This window comes from Podospora pseudoanserina, chromosome 4 (assembly GCF_035222485.1).
Source record: "Podospora pseudoanserina strain CBS 124.78 chromosome 4, whole genome shotgun sequence".
Lineage (NCBI taxonomy): Eukaryota > Fungi > Ascomycota > Sordariomycetes > Sordariales > Podosporaceae > Podospora > Podospora pseudoanserina.
The window spans coordinates 3,057,610-3,077,352 of NC_085923.1; the positions used below are offsets into that span (position 1 = coordinate 3,057,610).

A 19,743-nucleotide genomic window follows, 5' to 3' on the forward strand; every position below is an offset into this window, starting at 1 on the left:
TGTTTGTTGCATGAGTTGGTCTTTTTGGTCTCCACATGATTGGGCATCTGTTGACAATATCTTGGTTGTTTGTGTAAGAGCATGTCTTCAGCAAGGCTGTCGCTGACGCAGTGCAAGCATTTCGCAAATTCTACCACGGCACTTCGTCGCCTTCCGTTTTAAGAGTTCGGCACTTTTTTTAGCCACTGTGCCACAATCTATCTTTGGCAGAAGACTTGAATCTCTCTTCAACCTCTTCGAGACCCATCATCACAACTCGCCTACCGTCGCTATGGCCCGTCACACTGGTGCCGTTGTTTATTATGAATAGGTATCGCGCTCTGCGCCGAGAGCTGTAACCATGTCTCATTCTTCCACTGGTTGACCTTTAGTTTGGCACCCTTGCCACAAAATAATCGAGATACAAAAGTAGGTTAACCCATACTATACTGGGAACTACCTTATACCTTAAAAGTTAATGAATAGGCCTTTAAGCCATCTTCTAAGGCCTAATAACTATCCTTGAAAGTTTATCAACTATCTTGAAGGGCGTATAAACTACCTATCTTTAAAGGCCTATGGACTATCCTTCAAGGCATGTTAACCTACCTTAGTGTCTCAATTATTTCGTGGCGAGGGTGTTTGGTTCGGTGTTGTGGGATAAGTAATGCAATAAGCAGCGCTATTGGCTTGGTCATTCATTCTGCTTCCAGTTGAGGGAAGCGATTCTCAGCCAGAGCCTGTGCACGCGAGTTTTCAGCTTGGACACCCACCAGTCTGGAAGTTAAAGCGTGGGGAGTCCTCAGTTTTCTGCTTCTTTGAAATTCCGTTGGCTCTAACATCACGAGAAGCCGAGGGGTTCATCAATTCCAGTTTTGTTATCAAATGTCAACATGTCGCGCCAACAAACTCAGCCTGTCCCCCAGAGGATCACGCCCCGTCAAAAATATCGAGGGGGAATTCCCCATGGCATGATACCTTCCTTAGACGATGGAACTTGCCCGGACCACGCTCCGGTGGCGTGCAAGAGGAATCGGTCCCGAAGTGTCACTCAATGCTGTCCCTCGGGCGATACCTGCTACAGCACAACTAGCCTCAGCGTCAGATTCAACTACTACTGCTGTCCAGGAGGTATGTGTTTAGAATCCTCAAGTCGGGGTAATGGAAAACTGTTGGGCTGGCGACCTAGGAAAGTCACCGGCGGCGAAAATGAGGCCAAAAAATGGCCAAAATTGGTAAGCAAATTAGTATTACAGTAGTTGGTTGTTGGTTCAAAAGAAAACAGTAAGAAAATCCAGCCCCAAGAGCAAACCGGTGTGGGTCTGGGAAAACCTGGGCCCTTTGGTGCCCCACAAAAACTTACCGACCATGTACCTAGAGAGCGACTGCAAAAACGCCGTGGACAGCCTGACAACGTGCGCCAACTCGACTTGGGTTCTCTACGAGGACAGCCCTGGGCCATCGGGGGTATTTCTGCTGCTCTCCTGAGTATGTCGGCGTGCACCGTACCGCTGGTGTTGGAGATGGCGGCGGTGGCAGCAACGAAATGGGATCATCGATATCCCCTGCCGCCATCGCCGGCACCGTCATCGGCGGGATAGCTGCTCTCGTCCTCGGCCTCGCTCTGGTACTGTGGCTTCACCGCAAGAGCCAGCGCGATAGAAAGGCAGCGGCTTTGCCGGAGCCGAGGCCACAGGAACCTCATGCGTCTGTTTTAATCATACATCAACCGCCTTGTCTCCCGCGCAGGCTATGACACCCAAGGAAACCGTGCCACCTGCTACCTCTTCCGGCAATACACCAAACATCACCCCTCCTCCTCCTGCCGCGCAGATCACACAGCCCTAGCATAAGCTGATCAACATATGAAGGAGGTTTGTTTTGGTTTACTGACCAAGTGGGAGTGTCAATGCCGGCTTCTCAGGGCTAGATTCAAGGTTGCTGATGGGATGTCGGCTACGAACTGCGATACCCAAATGATCACACGTACTTAGACGGAGGCTAAGAGAGCCTTGGATACATTTTGCAGCAAGTTCAAATCACCCCAACATCACCGCGTGACTTTTCCTTACTGCAGTTTCAACCCGGAGCTGTATGTATAGCTATTCTTTTGTGCATAACTTCAGAGATGTCCGGCCATCAATTAACTCAACAAACACCGCGATAACGCCCTCACACTGTTTCTGCAACTATACCAAACGATTCACCAGCAAGAACGCTTCCATGTCCGTGCAAATAGCCAGCCCTCCATGTTACTCCCCAGGTGCGATTGATCCGGAAGTCCCGGGCCTACTACTACCCAGCCTCTTCGACAACTTCCCTCCCTTGGTATTAAACAAGCTTTTCACCCGCCTCAACCGGCTCATGACATCCTGGTCTTTCTTCTTTCTCGCCTCCTCATCCTCTTCCTGCACATCCCGGTCATCCTCCCCATCTGCCATCGGTGTGCCACCCGCAGTCGTCGGCCGTGGTCTCTCGGGTGTTTTTGACGTCCCAACAGCAGCAGCACTGCTCTTACTCCTCCCATGATGCCCTCCAGCCGTTCCTTCCACCCTTTCTCGGATAAAACTCTCATTCTTCAGGACCTCCAAAAGCACTTCCCAAGCTGGCTTCTCCTTGCTTCCTTTTGGTAGTAACTTGGCCCCTGGATTCCGTTGCACCTCCCCGTTCTTCCAAGGGCAAAAGAACCTGTGCTCTCTTACCGGATCCAAATGATCCATTGGTGCCGGCTCCAATATCTCGTTCGTTTCAGGGTTGATCTGCCGCGACTTGAACATCCACAGCCCCAACCTCCGCAAACAAGTATGGCAACTCGCACTGTTAGGAATCGGCGCGTTACCCAACCGTGGGTTCGTCAACCCCTGCCAGCCCATCAGCGCCAGCGCCAACGCCGGCCTATTCACCTCCCCCTCCCTCCGCTGTTCCCCTTCTGCTGCTGGTGCCGGTTCCGTAAAAAACGTCCTTGGTAAATATCTAACCACCACCTCCAAATCCAACCCCTCCGGCAGTCTCAAGTTGAACTCGTACGGCAAAAAGTCCTTCCTCTGACACAACTCATCATACCTCTCCCGCAAAGCCGTCAACGCCCACTTCGAGTTCGGCAACGGCAGCCTCAGCAGCGAATCGTCACACCCCGTTCCTCTCCACAAACACCCCTCCCCGTGCCCATCCCCCTGCATCAAGCTCTCATACCTCTTGACAACCTCCGCCTCCATCTCCCTCCCCACCTCCCCTTCGACGTCCCTCCCCCTCCCAATCTTGACCGTCACCTCCCTCTCACAGAGCGTACACTTCACCCTCTCCTTGCCGAGACAAACCCACCCCCTCTTCGCCCACTCAATCTCTGATATCCGCTCCGGTTTTGGGGTCCAATCAGTCAGCTCCTGAAACGTGGCCAGTCTCCTGAGTAACTCCCCTCTGTCGGCGGGGCAGTATTTAGGCGGTTGATTCTTTTCTCTTGTTGTGTCCCCTTTTGCTGAGGCCCTTCCTCGTGGAGCTGGGCTGAATTTCCTGAGCATGACGTTTGATATCGTTGTTGGCCCTCCATTATTACTACTGCTCAAACGAATCGAACTTCCCGGGCTGGAATTCAGGATTGTCGAGCGCTGGGGTTGCGGTGTCGCGAATCGGGATGGGGGTGTGGGAGTTGACCCGCCGTTGACGCGTCGCTTTTTGGAGAGGATGTCTTCTGCTGTCATTGTTCGGGATAGTGACAGGCCGGGTGTTGAAAGAGGGGAATCAGGGTTGTTGTGATTGTTGTTGGTGTTGTCGGTGGGAGTGGAGGAAGGGGAGGAGGTGTTTCCTATGCCTTGGACTAGGGCGTTGAACTTGCGTTTGACTGTTGCGTTCATGTTGAATGGAGAGGAATGGCTGGGCGCGTAGATTTTCCGGGAGTGGTGGGCAAAAAGTTGGTGTGGTAACCTGCAAAGTCGCGCGCGCCGCGGTGCTTCCCCACGCTTCGATTTGGTAGGTCCGGTGGGCTGCTGTCGCGGGCTGAAAAGTGATGAGCGCTGAGCTTCGGCAGTGTGAAATTGATAGCGGCGCAGGGTAACCTTGTTTCTAGGGCAACTGTTCAACCCCCACCACAGGCGTTAGGAAGATAAGATGGTGATGGTGGTGGTGGGATGGGAAAGACGGATGCAACGAGAAGAATCCAAAAGTTGTCGAGCTCTGGGAAGAATCGAAATCAGATGGCCAGGGTCTCGTGTTTAGTTGCTGTTTGCAGTGTCAAAATAGCGGTTGAAGTCTGCAAGCACTTCCAGCAAACCTTGAACCCATGGATTTGGAACTCTAGAAGGTTGAGCTAACCCCACCCGACCTGATCTTTGCAGCTTTCAACCTTGCAGCGACAACGCTCCAAACACAACGTTCAAATGAGTCCCAGATTGGAACCCTCTCAAAGCTCTGATGATGGCAAGCAAGTCTGGCGTTTACCGAGTCAGGCGTGCTCTCACAGTGCTATTACTCAAACCGTGCGGTTGTTGCCAAGGCTCCAGGCTTGGCTTAGAGGTGGGACCGCTGCACGGGTTCCAGGTTGCCAAGGCCGCATAGCGTAACGCTGCGAGCGAGCTGAGCGAGGGTCCAGTGCGAATGCCGCACCGTAGTCGCTGACCGAGAGCCATTCACCATCCTCAACCCGCTCCAACTTGGAATCACCCATCGAAGAGACCCTCTAACGTCTTCTGTTTCCAGCATTCAAACTAGCTACCTGTTCACGTTGCTCAGAGAACATCCGCTGCCAAACTGATCGCTCAGGACTTGAGCCAACCCTTGCACCTCCTGCTGTGTCCCATCATCGCCTGTATCTCGCCCTCCCCGCTGTCGCTTCGCGCACCGCACCACAAGCAGCCAGCCCTCTGCATCCTCCATCCCGATATCAACCCGACGTCCACTTCCTACCACCCAACTCTACAACCATCGATTTCCATGTCATGACTCGAGATACCATGCGGCCAGCGGCCGGAAGCAGCCACAGCTACAGCAGCACCGATGACCTCGACGTCTTGGCAGGGCTCTGGGAGGAGGCCCCCTTCGCGAGACTACCATGCGATGCGCCCAGCGAGCTGAAGGACCTGGTGGAGGACATCGACAACCCGAAGCGTGTCTATGCCGTCCACAAAGCGAGTCGAAGACACAACTTTCAGCAAATAGTTCAGAGGTATGTCATGATAGGGTAATGGACCTAGATGTCTTGGCTGACGATTGTTGCTGCCCAGGTATATCGTCCAGCTCCGCGAAGGTTGCGGCGCCGAACATTGCGTAACGCCGACTTGCTTCACCTGCCGGAAGAGAGCCGCTGGCCAGGCCCCGATCAAACGATACAACACAACGAGCGCGAGAACGCTGGCTACTTACCTCGCTAGCCAAGATAACCCTGAGAATGGCCTGTGTCCCAACCTGCGAACCCCAAAGGCCCCGCCGGCTGCGCTCAACTCGCTCCTGTTTGTGCCCAAGCAGCGGTTGCACACCGATCGTGTTACGGGAACGTCTCCGAAACCACAGCTCAACAATTCTCGCCCGGTGTCATCACGGAGGAATGGATATAACGGCAGGCCATCAACGGGAGATGCGAGGGAAAAAAGCAGGTCAATGAATATTGGGAAAGATGTGGAAAGCCCGAAACAACAATGGCAACCTGGGTTTGAGGTGGTGGAGGAGCCAGTGAGCAAAGACCACCGATCATTTGCGGCCAACGTCTTTGGTACTGTGGCTTTCAAGATGTTGGAGTGGCTCACGCCGGCTGCGCTAGAGGACATGACGCAAAGGACAAAAGCTTTCCAGGAGGAGTCGGCTCCAGACCGGCGTGATGCCGAAGCAGTAAAAGCAGAGGCTAACCGGGATAACGGGGGGAACCCACGGACCAGGGCGTCGTCGGTCCAGCCCAACGGTGCGTCGGCTAACAGTCGACCGCTACCAAAGGGCAGACAACATGGGAAAGACTCAGATTCAAAAGATGATCGCCACTCTCGCGACCCGCCGGCCGTTTCTCGCTCTGCACACCCCCGCCGCAACTCCAACGCCAAGTTGAGGACATCAAATCCTCCTGTGCCTAAGCGGCAGCTTTCCATTGACCCTTACACACAAGACTCTTTGGTCGATGACCCCTACCCTGGGCTACTCAGATCGCCACGCGGAAACTCTGGTAGCACAGATAGGGGGCCAAGGGGGCCGAAGCCAACAGGGTCGACACTCTCCAGACCAATCTCGCAGCTCTCATCGGCTGGCTACTTTGACCATGTTGCTTTGGAGAAGATGCCGCCGCCGAAAACCCTTGATTTGAAGAACTATCTTGGGCGAAGTCAGTTAGACGGGACGAGGACTTCTGATCCAAGTGGTCCAAAGCAGCTAGGCGTTCCCTCAGGGGGGTCCTCTGACAGATCGTGCAGCAGCGGATCCGGAGAGATGGTTCACCCAGAGCCAGAGTCTGACGACGAAAGCGTTCTTCCACAGGCACTATCGACGCTACATGCCGACGTTGTCGACTTCATCTGCGATGTCCTGCAAGACGATGGAACAGCAGAGAAACACATGCTTGAGCCGCCATCAGTCACCAAGTTTCACAACGGACACCCCGGCCGGGGCAAGATGCTCAAGCGCAAGAAGCTTGCCTCTGGGTGCCCAAACTTCAAACTAGAGTGGAAGTTGTTCATTGAACAGACTCTCTTCAACGTCCTCAGCGATCCACAACTCGCTGTTCAATCGTTCTCGAAACAAGGACAACTCTATGATTCTCACACACTATGGTACTGCATGCTCAGGATGACCCGGGTTGCCCCAAGCCTGGTTTTCCACAGTCTCTGGATGGCGGCGGGAAGCCTATTTGCGCCTCCAGAGTCGCTATTGGCGCCCCGATCCCCGACGGCGAAGCTATTTAGGGATAAGGAATCTCTTTCAAACACAGAGGCGGGTCGTCTCATGTCGATATGCCTCCACGCTTTGATTGCCGCTGCGCCACTCATAACTCCGGATCCATCTGACCCAGAAAAGGCTACCCAACGGCTGTATGATATGTCGAGAATTCGGTCGCACGGTCTGAGCCTCACCCGTAGCGGCGCCATTGCTGACCAGCCCACGGAGCTGTGTCTTCAGTACGAGGACGCCTTCACGGACGACTTGGCCCTGAGGTTGGCTCGACGGCTGTTTACCGCCATCAACACCAGGAGATATTTTGATGCCCTGTGCGAATCCAATGGAGACCTAGACGGTGATGACTCGCAGCCAGAGCCAGATGTGCTGGCGCCTCTCTTCTCTCAACTAAACTTTCTTCATGCCGGAGCGGTGTATTACGTCTTGGACTTTTCTTTCAATGAGCGGGCTCTGCATGAGACCCGTGTTCCGATCCTTTTGCTGGACTGGGCGAGGACTGTCATGCTTAGCGACTGGAGTGGCTCCCCTGTGATCAAGGGGGATGGACCTTTTGGTGGCGCACTGGCGTTGATGCAGGCTATATGTGAGCACCTCTATTGTGAAGATTGACCTGGTCAAATGCTGACAGACCTGTAGACAACAAACGTCATGAGCTCTTGCTGGGCGATGCTCAGTTCCGCTCCGAGTACTTTGCCGAGAGGCTCGACACAGTCCAGATGCCCATCGCGTGGTTATCGCACGTGTCAACAAGACAAAAGATCCACCTTCTCGACTATCCGTTTCTGTTCAACCCTTCTACTCTGGTTACCTATTTCCGGTCCATCAACTTTTCGCGCATGAGCAGGTCGTACGAGGAGTCGACATCGTTACAGGACAGGATTGACGTGATTGCTTCACGCTCCAGCTTGACGCGGCATCACAAGGAGGTGCTGACGGAGCGGTTGCGTGCGGCGGCTACAAAGTACTTGGTTCTCGATATCCGTAGGGAAGCTGTTATCGAGGACGCGTTTAACCAGCTGTGGAGGAGGGAGGAGAGGGAGTTGTTGAGGCCGCTCAAGGTCCGTCTTGGGGAGTCTACGGGAGAGGAAGGGTTTGATTTGGGTGGTGTTCAGCAGGAGTTTTTCCGCTTGGCGCTGGCTGAGGCGCTGAACCCGGATTATGGTGCGTTTACGGTCGATGAGAGAAGTCGGATGGCGTGGTTTGTGCCCGGGTCGCTGGAGGACGAGTGGAAGTTTGAGCTGATTGGGCTGCTTGTTTCTCTTGCGGTCTACAACGGGTTGACGTTGCCGGTGACGTTTCCAAAGGCTCTCTACCGCAAGCTACTTGGCAAGCCGGTAGACAAGCTCCGCCATATTGCCGACGGCTGGCCTGATATTGCAAGCTCGCTTACGGAAGTTGAGCAGTGGGATGACAATGGCTCGAAAGGAAAGCTCGAAGACCTTTGCATCACGTACGACTTTTCCACGTCGGCCTTTGGCCACCACGTCATCAGGGAGATGCGGCCGTCTGCTTCGGGGGGTGACGAAGAAGGCGGTGATTGGGACACCCACACCCCCTCGGAGGAGGAGTGGCCTCAGTTTTCCAAAACTGCCTCCCACGCCTCGTGGAATCCGGCTCCCCATGAGTACAACCCGGAAGAAGAGTCCAAGCCAGTCACTATCCACAACAGGGACGAGTACATTGCTGATTACATTCGCTACCTGACTACGGTCTCTGTCCGCCCTCAGTTCGAAGCTTTCGCCCGTGGGTTTCGCACTTGTCTCCAGCCTAAATCCTTATCCCTCCTCACGCCCTCGCTCCTTCAGTCACTCGTCGAGGGTGTGCAGGAAATTGACATCTCTGAACTAAAACGCTACGCGAAATACACTGGTTATGATGAACACCACCGGACAATCAAAGATTTTTGGTCGATTGTGAAGAGGTATGACGAGGACATGAAGAGGAAGTTGCTCGAATTTGTGACGGCGAGCGATCGGGTTCCTGTCGGGGGGATGAAGTATGTGGTGTTTAATATTCAGAAGAACGGGGTGGAGAATGATGAGCTGGGACCGGGGGGGACGGGGAACAGAGGGAGGTTGCCGACGAGCTATACTTGTTATAGCACGTTGCTGTTGCCCGAGTATAAGGATAAGGAGACGTTGAGGGAGAGGTTGGGGATGGCGTTGGAGAATGCGAGGGGGTTTGGGTTTGCGTAGGGTCATGATTAGCGCGGGGGAAGGAGATGTTAAAAGTGGTGGTATTTTTAGCCAATTCTTGGATGGTTGTTTATTCAATGATGTATGTGTGACTGCCAGATGCTGTTACTATCACCGGTGTCGAAAAGCCTATTTCGAATGTTGCGGGAGCCTGAGGAGGAAGGAGAAAAACTAGCTGAACAGGGTGCTCTCAAGAGGTGAGTCCAAGGGCCACCGTTGAGAAACACCTTGGGGTCCCTGGCCTTCTTTCCTGCGCTGGTGTAATGGGGTGATGTTGGGGTTAGTGTTTATTTTCTGATTGACGTGCGAGGCCACAAGTCAAATGGGATACGAGGCAGCGACGGAGAGACAGAGATTACGATAACGTAGGTTTCAATCGATTAAACTTTTAGGCACCGCCTATCACGTTATTAGCGGTTGCCACACAGAGAGCATCACGCGGGCCCTTAAAGCTCGCTCCATCCCAAACTTTCAGCTGTTAAATCTCCTCCTGCGTGGCTGCGAACTCGGCTGTGACTTTCAACTTTTCACTCTCCCACATCTCATCTCAAACAGCAAGCTCGACGGTTCAACATGGGGAGCGCTACGTTTGATGGGCTTCCCGTGGAGCTCAAGACTCTCATTTGTGAACACCTCCGAACTGATGACGACTTGGAGAGCCTTCGGAACTTGGCCCAGACCAGCAGAAGTTCCCATGCAGGCGCGAAGGACAGTCTATTTCACACCATCATATTTTACGTCTCAACTCCATCTCGACTCGCTCGACAAGTATCAGAATGCGAAGCCCTTCTCCTCCGTCATGAGGCTTGGGGTAAGGTTCGCAACATCTCCCTGATTCAAAATTCAAAGCGTCGTTACAGTCTTGTGCCGCTTGTTCAAGCACCCCACGATTTTGCAACAGACCAAGCCCTTCCTAAGATCTGTAGTCTCTTCGAAAGGCAACTTCCTGCCAAGTTGAGAAACGACACCGAATGGGAGCTCGAGCAGAGTAAGATTATGGGTGCCGATTTCGAGTTCGGACACGACGTTCGCGACATCCCGAGCACAAGTTCTCTTGACTACATGTACCAAACAGATCACGTTTGGGCACCGGTCGTCGAGCTAGCTCGACGGCTCTCGGGTCTAACGGATGTCGTGTTCCAGTGTCTTAGCCAGTTCCCACCCTCCCTTTTGCTGGTAGTGCACGAGAAGCGAATTGCACGCCTCCATTTGCGAACCTGGCATCTGCGAAGTCTCGACAATTGGACGGTGAAAGACCCCCACGAGCTCGCGCTCATCAGGTCATCAAGTCTTTACAGCATCTGGTTGTCTCCCGCTGAGTGCCTAGAACCATACGCACGGCCAGTTGAACGATGCCCTCAGGTTGAGGCAGTTTATCAGATGTTAACGGCGAAAGGGTTGGCACCCAACCTGCGCGACCTTCGCAAGTGTCACTATCCCGAACCAGTCCCACGAGACCATCCCTTCATTTTCAGGGCAGAACAAAGTTGTGAGAATGCGCTTGGGAAAGAAACTCGGCTTCTTCCCCTTCGAAACCTTCAACTTTCGCGGCCCTGCAGTTCGAGAAGTGACATGAAAAGAGGTGAACCTTTTGAAAAGAGACATGTTGCCGAATGGCGAGCTCGCATCGATATGTCTGCGCTTGAAAGCCTGACGTTGTTGGCGCCTCTTCGCCAAGACGCAATCGAGAGCCTCTCGGCACTGAGCTTCCCTTTGCTGACGTCGCTATCCCTCCATCTCAGAGCACTAAGGGAGGAAGACTTGGAGGCAGTCGACTATTACAAAGCGGCCAGACATTTTCTAAGCACCCTGGCGCAGCTGAAAAGGTTGCATCTGCTTGGATGGAACCACGGGGTCGTCTCACTAGCCGGGCATGACGGCAACATCTCGGGGCTTCCGAATCACAGACTCAAAAGGTTGTGGTTTGCACCTGTATCGCACGAATATGCCGCGGATGGACATAACTTGGGCCCGCCCCCAGCAAAGCAACAGATCATCGAGCTGGGCAACCGCTACCCTGCTGTTGAGGACCTGTCAATTTCGGTGAAGCGGTCGATGGGCGATAGGGATGAGGTTGATCGATATAGAGCTATCGGTGGTAGCTTCAAGATGCTAAAGAGGCTGTCGTTGGAGTTGGATGCCTCGCCCTCGAGATCCGTGATTCGCAATAGACCACCATCGGGCCCTGCGTTTGCCACGTCCCATTTTCAGAACAGTTTCGGCCGAAAGCTTGCGCCTGGTAAGTTGGGGCGCTACTACACCAATGGCCACATTATGGAAGCTATGGTGAATGCCGCCGTGGATTCTGATTTGGCCAAAGCCATCTTTCACACCATCACCCAAGCCAGCTGCGCCAGCGGTAGCACCTGCCAACTGAAAACAATGCTACTGAGAGCCCGGGGCTTTGAATTGTTCTGGATACCCCATCTCCTGTGGGACGGGTCGTTCTGGCTAGCTGGTTCTCGAAGCAATCTTGAGCTCGATCGATGGGGGCGTGGACTTCAGAGGACGTATTTTCTTGACAACAGGGGACTAGGAGGCACGACCATCCGGGAGTTGGACATTGCTTTCAATCGGGACCGGGTGGGGGGGATCGAATCTGACAACTTGTTTTGGAAGATTTTTGCAAAGTTGTGGCCGCAGGCCGTGACGGTTGGGAGTGACGGGTGGGCTACGAAGTGGAAGAGCTGGCCGCTGAAGACTGGGTAGAAGAAGAGTGTGTTTGGTCCATTTTGGAGCGGTTGATGGGAAGGGATTCTTGACTAGAGACGCGGTGGATGGGGGCTACATAGTGTGATATATATATGACGTGGAAAATACTGTCGGACGGAGAATGTCAAGAAGAGATGCGGTAGTTGGTATCAAACCGGCGACTCTATGATGTTGCTTCAAGTCCCATGATTCGATTGCATAAATCATCTCAAGATCCCACTTGCTTCACCTACTTGCCCAATTCACATTTCCATTTTCCCCTGCCCTAATGCTTCAAGCTCTCCTCAAACAGCTGCCCCAACTCCTCCCTCTCCTGTTCCAACTCTTTCGCCAACCCGGGAGCCAAAACCAGCACCCTAGCCTGCGGTATCGTCCCCTCGACCAACCCCTCAATATCCTTCCTCTCAAACCCCAGCTCGCCCAACCCCCTGGGCTGATCCCCCAGCTCCTCCAAAAACTTTTTAATCGCCTCGCCCAACACCTCCCCCGCGCTCTCCCTCTTGACATTGCTCACATCAACCCCAAACGCCTCCGCCGCCTGGAGATGTCGATCAGGGTTACTCGCCGCCGTAAACTTGAACACCGCAGGCGCAGTCACCGCCACGCTGACCCCATGGGGAATAATGGGATCGCTGACGTCATAACCGGCGTGTTTATACCCCTTGTTCTGCCCCGAGATAGGGTACGACATCCCATGACAGAGGTGAACACCTGCATTGCCAAACCCGACACCGGCAAGGGTGGCAGCGAGGAGCATCTCCGACTGTGCCTCCGTGTCTTCCGGATCTCTGACCGCGCGGGGGAGGTACTTGACCGTTGACCTCAGCGCGGACAAACTAAAAATATCGGAAATGGGGTTCGAGCCTTGGTATGCCGGCCGTAAAATGGGGTTTGTAGGGCGGGGTGTGCGTTCATAATAGGGGATTGCGGTCCATGATTCTAGGGAGTGACATAACACGTCCAGACCGGAAGCGGCCTTAACAGCCGAGGGCATGGTTGCCGTGTTGAGGGGGTCGCAGATCCCAAGCGTGGGTTTGAGGTTTCTGTGGGCGATGCCTGTTTTCGCCTTGCGGGATGCGAGGTCGAAGATGGCGGTGCCGGTTGTTTCGGAGCCGGTTCCGGCCGTGGTTGGGATGGCGATTAGGGGTTTTAGCTTGCGGTCTATCGGGCGGCCGAGGCCGAGCGGGGCGTTGACAAAGTCCATGAAGTCGGCTTCGGGGTAGGAGGAGTAGAGGTTCATTAGCTTGGCGGTGTCGATTACGGAGCCGCCGCCGACGGCGAGGAAGGCGTCGGGGTTGTAGGGGAGGGTCCAGGCGATGGCTTCTTTGATGCTGGGAGGGGGTTAGTGAGGGAAGGCGGGGAGAAAAGGGGAGGGACGTGCGAATAATCTTTGGGCTCGATCTTGACTTGGTTAAAGACTTTGTACTCGATCCCTGGCTGGCTGTCGAGTGCCTCCCGAACCGCTCTCATCGCCTGCAGCTGGTCCACTGTCTTGTCTGTCACGACGGCGACCTTTCTGACCCCCATGTTGCTCAGATCCATGCCTACTTCCCTCGTCACCCCGGGACCGAACCGGATGGAAGAGGCAGCCATTTCGAAGGCGTACTCCTTCAGCTTGGAAGGGTCCTGAGACGGGGTGGCATATCCCCTCTTGCTGCCATTCTGAACCCTATCCGCGAAGCGGGTGACCTGGGTTCTTTGTTGGTGCTGGGTGTGGTGGTGATGGCCGGGGTTGGAGTGGCATGGGCAGTTTGGGGGATGAGTATATTGAATTGTGCGGAGGAGGGAGGCGGCTTTGGTTGCCCGCTGTTCATCTCATCAGTTCTCCTTCCATGATTCATGACCTTGACGATAAAGAACTCACGTTGGGCAGGGCTCGGATAGCGCCGGACATGGTGATGGTTCCAAAAGCTTACCTATTCGAAGGCACGCGTGAGTCAACGGTCACAAAAGACGACAAATACATCCAATGGACAACCAAGACAAGACCTATTTAAATGGGAGACAAAGTAAGTGATGATGTAGGTTCCAGCTCCTGCATGCGATGCAAACCGGCGAGGCCCGAGGTCGTCCCAAGTCCACCCCTCCACCGGCCGCCCCCCCCTCCCTCCTCCAAACAACCCCGGTTTACCCCACACTCCGGCTGGCGTCTTCCGCGTCTTCTTTGTGTAATACCATTGGCCACCAATTATCCGGGGTTGGGGTAGCTGCAGATCATGGCCCACCGAGTGGAGATTCCCCCGCACCGTTCAACAGCAACAACACCATCCATCATCAATTCAGGGGGGAAAGATATCTCAAGATGAAGCAAACCAAAAATAAACAACGCCTTTTTGTATCTACCAAAACTACCCTCGCTAAAATGACATGTCCAAAACGGCAACTTAGTATACCTCCAACACATACCTTCCGTCCTCTTTCAGCCTTTCTATCTCCTTCCTGGGATCAACCTTCCGCCCGCTCTGCTTAGCCTCAGTAGCAATCGCCTCCTCCAATACAGCAGTAACATCCGGCACCGGCCAAGTGGGACCGCACAGGTAGAAAGATCCCTCCTCCTCAATATAAGCCTTGACAATATCACTCATCGTCTGCCTCATGCGATCCTGAATGTAGATCTTTTCAGGCTGGTCACGAGAGAAGGCAGCGCCGAGGAGGGTGAGCACGCCGGCGTCCATGTACGCCTCCCACTCCTCGCCATAGAGGTACTCCTCTCTGCGGTGACGGGAACCGAGATACAAGAGAATGGAACCAATCTCCTTGCCCTGAGCCTTCTGCATAGCGCGGTACTGGACAAAGGCACGGAAGGGAGCAAGACCGGTACCGAGACCGGCCATGATCAAGGGAGCCGTGTCCTTGGGCGGCAGCTTCATGACCGAGGGCTTGACGGAGGCGATGACGGGGGTGCCCGGCTTGAGACCAGAGAGGTAGCGCGTGGCTTGACCCTGGCGGGTGCGGCCCTGGCTGTCAACCCAGTCGACGACGACAATCATCAGAGCAACGGAAGTGGGAGTGACGGCCTGAGCAGACGCGATGGAGTACTCTCTGCGCTTGAGAGGGGACACGATGCGGACAAGGTCAGGGAAGGATGGGTGAGCCGACTTGAAGGTCTGGAAGACATCAACGTAGGTGGCGGTGTCAACCTCGGAGAGCTTCTTGAACTCTTCGGCACCCTCCTTGCTGCCGAGGAACTCGATCTTCTTCTTCTCAGCCTCATCGGTGGCGAACTCGGCGAGGGACTCGAAGAAGCGCTTGGGAGGCTTGCCGAGAATGTCGATGTTCTGGAGGAGAGACTGGTAGATGGTACGAGTCTCGAAGACGGCCGGGTTCTCGCGCGAGGGGACCTGGACAAGGTCATCACCGTTGAGACCGTACCACTCAATGAAGTCCTGGACCTGCTTGGGGTCGTTATCGGCGTGGATGCCGAGCGCTTCGCCGATGTTGTAGGTGAGGCCAGAGGTGCCGAGATCGAACTCGATGTGGAAGATGTTGCGATCGTAGGTGAGGGGAGTGAGTCTGCGGTTCTCCTTGACGTGGATGGTGTGAGTCTTGACGGTGAGATCAGGGCGAAGCTCAGTCTTGAGGCCGTAAGCCTCCTGGAAAGCAAGACCCTTGGCAATCTCCTGCCAGGTGCTGACCTGCAGAGCCGACTCAGCCTCCCCCTTGTCAAAGGCAACAAAGCTGGTGGGCTTGAGCTCCTCTACAAGAGAGATGGCAGCGGCGTCCTCCTCAGCCCAGGTAGCGGGAACCTCAACCTTGTGAAGGGCTTGGGCGAGGGCATCGGCAACCTCAACGAGAGTGACCTGGTCGCCAGAGAGGCCACCAAGCTTGACGAGCTTCTCAGCCTCAAGGTCAGGGCGAGCGACCTGCAAGAAGGCAAGCTCGGCAAGAAGCTGGGCGCGGTTCTCCAAAGCAGGGGAGAAGGAAGAGTCAAGAGCAAAGAGCTGGAGACTCTTCTCCTGGATCTCCTTTCTGACGGAGGCAGGGATGCGCTTCTCGATCTCCTCAGCCTTGAAGTTGGGCAGACGAACGGCCAACTTGCCGCCAGCCTTTACACTCTTGACGATAGCAACCTCCTTGAGAAGCTTCTCCTCGCCAACGAAAACAACATCCGCCTCCTCGACAGCGAAAGGAGCATCGACTGGCTTCTCGGAACTCCTGATCTCAGTGCGGACAACACCACCCTGGATGAGGCTGTTGTAAGTCTCGTGAACCGAGATGTTGTTGAACGACTCGCGAGAGAGGAGCCTGCCAAGGACGGAAGCCGAGGCAACGGCCTCGGAGTTGTCGACATCCCAGAAGATGTACTGCTGGGCCTGCTCAAGGGAGCTCAAGGTCAAGGAGACCTCGGCGTGATCGTCTTTGCTGGTGATCTTGCTGAGAACAGTGGCGATGGAGCTGGGGGTGTGGACGGCGGAGGCAGGGTACTTGAAATCAACGACAGCAGGCTCTTGCGACCATCTATCGGCAAAGGTGACCGCAGTCAGGACATCAGAGTAGAGGGCAGACTGGACAGAGGCATCCTCCACAGCCGAAGCATCACGGACTTGGCCAAGAACGGCAATCTGGCGAACCGAATCCGGGAGGGCCTCGAGGAAAGCCTCCTCGATGAATGGGCGGTAGATGCGGACATTGAGAGCACCAACCTTCTGGCCCTGAGCAGCCAAAGTATCAACGACCTGCTTGGCAAGCTGAGCCTCGGCGCTGCCAAAGACAACAAGGACGGTCTCAGCGGCCTCGTGACCGTGGTACTCGAAAGGAGCATACGAAGTGCCGAGCTGGCTGTTGAACAGGCGCAAAAGCTCGACAACCTTGCCAGCGGTGTCCAACCTCTTGTTCAGGGCACCAGCCTCCTGGGAGATGCACTTGTAGACTTCGGCAATGCTCGACTCGCTGAGCGCATCCACCACCCTCAAAGTCTCCCTGGCGGTGCGGAGACCGTCGTAGACGTGGAGGGTAGGCAGAAGGGAAGCCAGGAGAGTGGCGAAGAGAGCCATGTGCTGGACCTCCTGAGCCGAGGAGGTCGAGACGAGACCGAGACCAAGGTCCTCAGCCAGCTGAAGGGCGCTCTCGTACTCGGTGATGAAGCCATCGTTATTGGAGTAGTCGGCAGCGGCGACGTGGGCAACGAAGGGGCTCGAGACGCCATAGAGGAGAGACAGTTGGTCCAAGGCCGCGCGCAAGTGCCGGAGGCTCAGCGAGGGGGCAAGGAGGGTCTGGGGAATGCGCCTCTTGCTGAGGTCAAAGTCCTTGGAGAAGATGTAACCAAGCGCAAAGGTGCCGGCACCGGCTCTGGTCTGGAGAGGGACAACAGTGGTGGTCTCGCCATGGATGTTCTTCTCCTGGGCTTGCGACCAGTCCTTGACGGCCGCATCGAGATCGAAGGTCTCGGGGGAGAAGGAGAAGATCTTGTCGGAAAGCTTGTAAGCAGCCTGCTGGACGAGGAGCTGGCTCGTCACGTAGGTTGGGCCGGAGATGGAGCTGAGGGGCACGGTCTTCTCGAAGCCGGAGGAGACGGTGCTAGTCTCGACGACCGGGGCAACGCCTCCGGTGGTCTCTTCGTGCTTCAGCTGCATGTTAATGTCGGTTTCGGGGGTTTCAATGGCAAGAAGGGAGGGAGAAGAAGGAGGGGTACTCTTGAAGGCGTCTTCAAGAGCAAAGACTCGGCCGCTCGCGAAATATCGAGGCAATAGCGTAGTAAGGGGCCCAGGGGTTGCCTCGAAGCGCTCACGAACTGAGTAGATAGAAAGAAGAGACGGCGCCAGCGGGAACAGCTGGTTTTGAAGAAGGCGAAAAGAAGAAAGATTGGAGATGAGTCTTGGGAAAAAAATAAAAACAAAAAATAACAACCTACCGTTCTCCTTAGCCGGAGCAACTTCCCCATAAGTGCCGCATCTCACAGCCAAAATCTTTGGTAAAAGCAGTCTTTGGGGCGTTGGACCCTTGCTGCGATTCGAGGCTCGCGTTGATGGATGTCGATTGCGTGATTGTGAGCTAACCGCATCTGGTGGAAATGTGGGGGGACTTGGAGGTTTGGGGACGTTGGTTTGTAATGCAGCACGGTCAGGGTTGGGGTTATGCCTGACAAGATGTCTGTATCTCGTGGCGATGTCGGCTGTCGGTGCTGGTGATTGTTCGGCTTCTTTGACCGACAGCCGACCAGGCATAATTTGCTTTTGTTAGGACGATTTCTTTGTAGGAAGAACCCACGAGATAGGATTAAAAACGGCCTGTCTTGAACAGATCAAACGATCCATGTTCAACTGGTTGGAGACCTTGCGATGTCGCACTCTAGCGGCAATGACGTGATCTCGGCGGCGAATGTGAGGTCTCGTGTGACTGTACTGGGGTGGAAATCCAAGAGACACGTTGATCTTGACGAAGAGAGTTTCAATTCTGTCCTTTGTGGCCTTAACCATCTGTTGCTGCTTCAGCCGGAGATGCCTTCATGGCGATGTGTCGTTGACAGGAAAGGCGTGCCAGACAGGATGTCCCTGGCCCCTCCATCTCTTGGCATGTGGGTTGTCCACTGTCAGGCGGGGCACGTTTTTGATGTGGGGTAATGCCATTCTGCGGGGGAGTGGGCATCATCTGCTCTCCTCACTATCGCAGCACAGCATGATGGTGATGGTAAGACAATATGGAAACAATCTACCTGGATGCTGTGCCTGTGAAATAGAAACAGTCTGATATTCCACCACAATCATCGCCGGGAACACCATCGTCTTCCAGATGCATTTCCGTCCAACCTGATGTCTCATCCCATCACCACATGGCAATTGTAAAGATAGCTCGGAAGAATGCAGAAATAGGTATCTTGCGGAACCGGGAAGGTAGCACACCACCGCAGCTTCGGATATGGCACCCGGCTTGGAAATGGAAACATGAGTTCAAGACGTCGAGGTCCCGTGAGCCATATGCTTATCGGGACGGCAAACAATCCCATGCGTCACTGATTCCGATTCCACACTTCCCGGTTCGGCAGCAAAGCCTGCGACTTTTGTGCGGCGCGCTGTGCCAATCAACTGCATAAGGCCCCGGCTGCCGCAAGAACGTTTCTGTCAAAATGCAAGCCACAAACAGCGCCCATCAATTGTAGATGGCCTTGGCGTTGTCAGCACCCGACGACATGTCTTCCAACTTCGAGACTCTTCCGAGATGATGTGCCCGGGTCCCATTCAATGACTAATTCTGCCGCGAGAATGAGAGGCCCAGACTGACGGAAGATGGGGAACAAAGACAGCCATGATGATGGACACGGTCGGTAGGTGCCGGACAGGGGCCGTGTCTCCGGTGATGCTCTCTGACCTCGATCCGATGCCTACAAAGATAAACTTCAACATGTTGGACAGGTATCTCGGTTGCCAATGGCTACTGTGGAGCTGGCTGGCTGGGTGGTGCATCAGATCGAAGATGGAAGGCGTGGTCGACTGCAGTCCCGCGAGTCCCCAAAGTCTTGCGCAAAAGCGTGCCGCCACAACGACAGGTTGCAGGGTGACTCTATTGACTGCGTCAATTGTGCGGAAAGTCGGCCGGTTGACAAATCTGATGGCTGCATCAGCGCCCGCCACTCGACCCCTTTGCTCAGGTTTTTATCTTTGCAATCTGCTTATATCTGCTTGAGCTTGCCTCTCACAGCTCATCTCGTCGCCCAGCGTACACCACCAGGCGCAAGCACTCCGAACTACTTATACTGGGTACATTCCAGCCTGACGACGACCTGTTTCCGGCATCTTCTCGGCCACAGCCCGAACAGGACACTTGTGTGCAGGTTTTGACAACCTTGGCGAGTTCAGGCTATATCGCGCTTCTGCTCGCCAGAGGTCCGCACTTCCTATAACGGCAAGTATTAATATACCGCCGTTGCCCATCACCACTCACATCGCTACTGGCCGTTGCCCAAGGCTCGGCATCAGGTAGCCGACGGACGACAGCCTACCGTTGATACATCATCGTGTCACCCACCGTCGTTGTACCCGGCAGACAAGCCCAA

The 19,743-nt window shown here is 54.7% G+C and overlaps 5 protein-coding genes across 5 annotated transcripts; 2 read left to right on the top strand and 3 right to left on the bottom strand.

The window, feature by feature from the left end:
* Window positions 1–2,231: 2,231 nt before the first annotated feature.
* On the bottom strand, window positions 2,232–3,830 carry QC764_406400 (uncharacterized protein; the record flags this gene model as incomplete). The annotated part of the gene is made up of 1 exon (XM_062946930.1): window positions 2,232–3,830. The coding sequence occupies one exon, from the start codon at window positions 3,828–3,830 to the stop codon at window positions 2,232–2,234; it is 1,599 nt and encodes a 532-aa protein (XP_062800790.1).
* Window positions 3,831–4,348: 518 nt separating this feature from the next.
* On the top strand, window positions 4,349–9,041 carry QC764_406390 (uncharacterized protein; the record flags this gene model as incomplete). Its single annotated transcript, XM_062946929.1, is given in 5 exon segments — window positions 4,349–4,434; window positions 4,672–4,806; window positions 4,819–5,137; window positions 5,196–7,429; window positions 7,483–9,041. The coding sequence occupies 5 exon segments, from the start codon at window positions 4,353–4,355 to the stop codon at window positions 9,039–9,041; spliced, it is 4,329 nt and encodes a 1,442-aa protein (XP_062800791.1). The 5' UTR covers window positions 4,349–4,352.
* A 996-nt stretch (window positions 9,042–10,037) lies between these two features.
* QC764_406380 (uncharacterized protein) lies at window positions 10,038–11,750 on the top strand (the record flags this gene model as incomplete). Its single annotated transcript, XM_062946928.1, has 1 exon — window positions 10,038–11,750. One exon carries the CDS (start codon window positions 10,038–10,040, stop codon window positions 11,748–11,750), a length of 1,713 nt encoding a protein of 570 aa, XP_062800792.1.
* A 268-nt stretch (window positions 11,751–12,018) lies between these two features.
* QC764_406370 (uncharacterized protein) lies at window positions 12,019–13,647 on the bottom strand (the record flags this gene model as incomplete). The annotated part of the gene is made up of 3 exons (XM_062946927.1): window positions 12,019–13,084; window positions 13,135–13,559; window positions 13,618–13,647. 3 exons carry the CDS (start codon window positions 13,645–13,647, stop codon window positions 12,019–12,021), a joined length of 1,521 nt encoding a protein of 506 aa, XP_062800793.1.
* Window positions 13,648–13,874: 227 nt separating this feature from the next.
* MET10 (sulfite reductase [NADPH] flavoprotein component) lies at window positions 13,875–19,741 on the bottom strand. Its single transcript, XM_062946926.1, has 2 exons — window positions 17,605–19,741; window positions 13,875–17,314 (listed from the first exon to the last, which is right to left on the bottom strand). Exons 1-2 carry the CDS (start codon window positions 17,632–17,634, stop codon window positions 14,138–14,140), a joined length of 3,207 nt encoding a protein of 1,068 aa, XP_062800794.1. The 5' UTR covers window positions 17,635–19,741; the 3' UTR covers window positions 13,875–14,137.
* Between the last annotated feature and the right edge of the window lie 2 nt (window positions 19,742–19,743).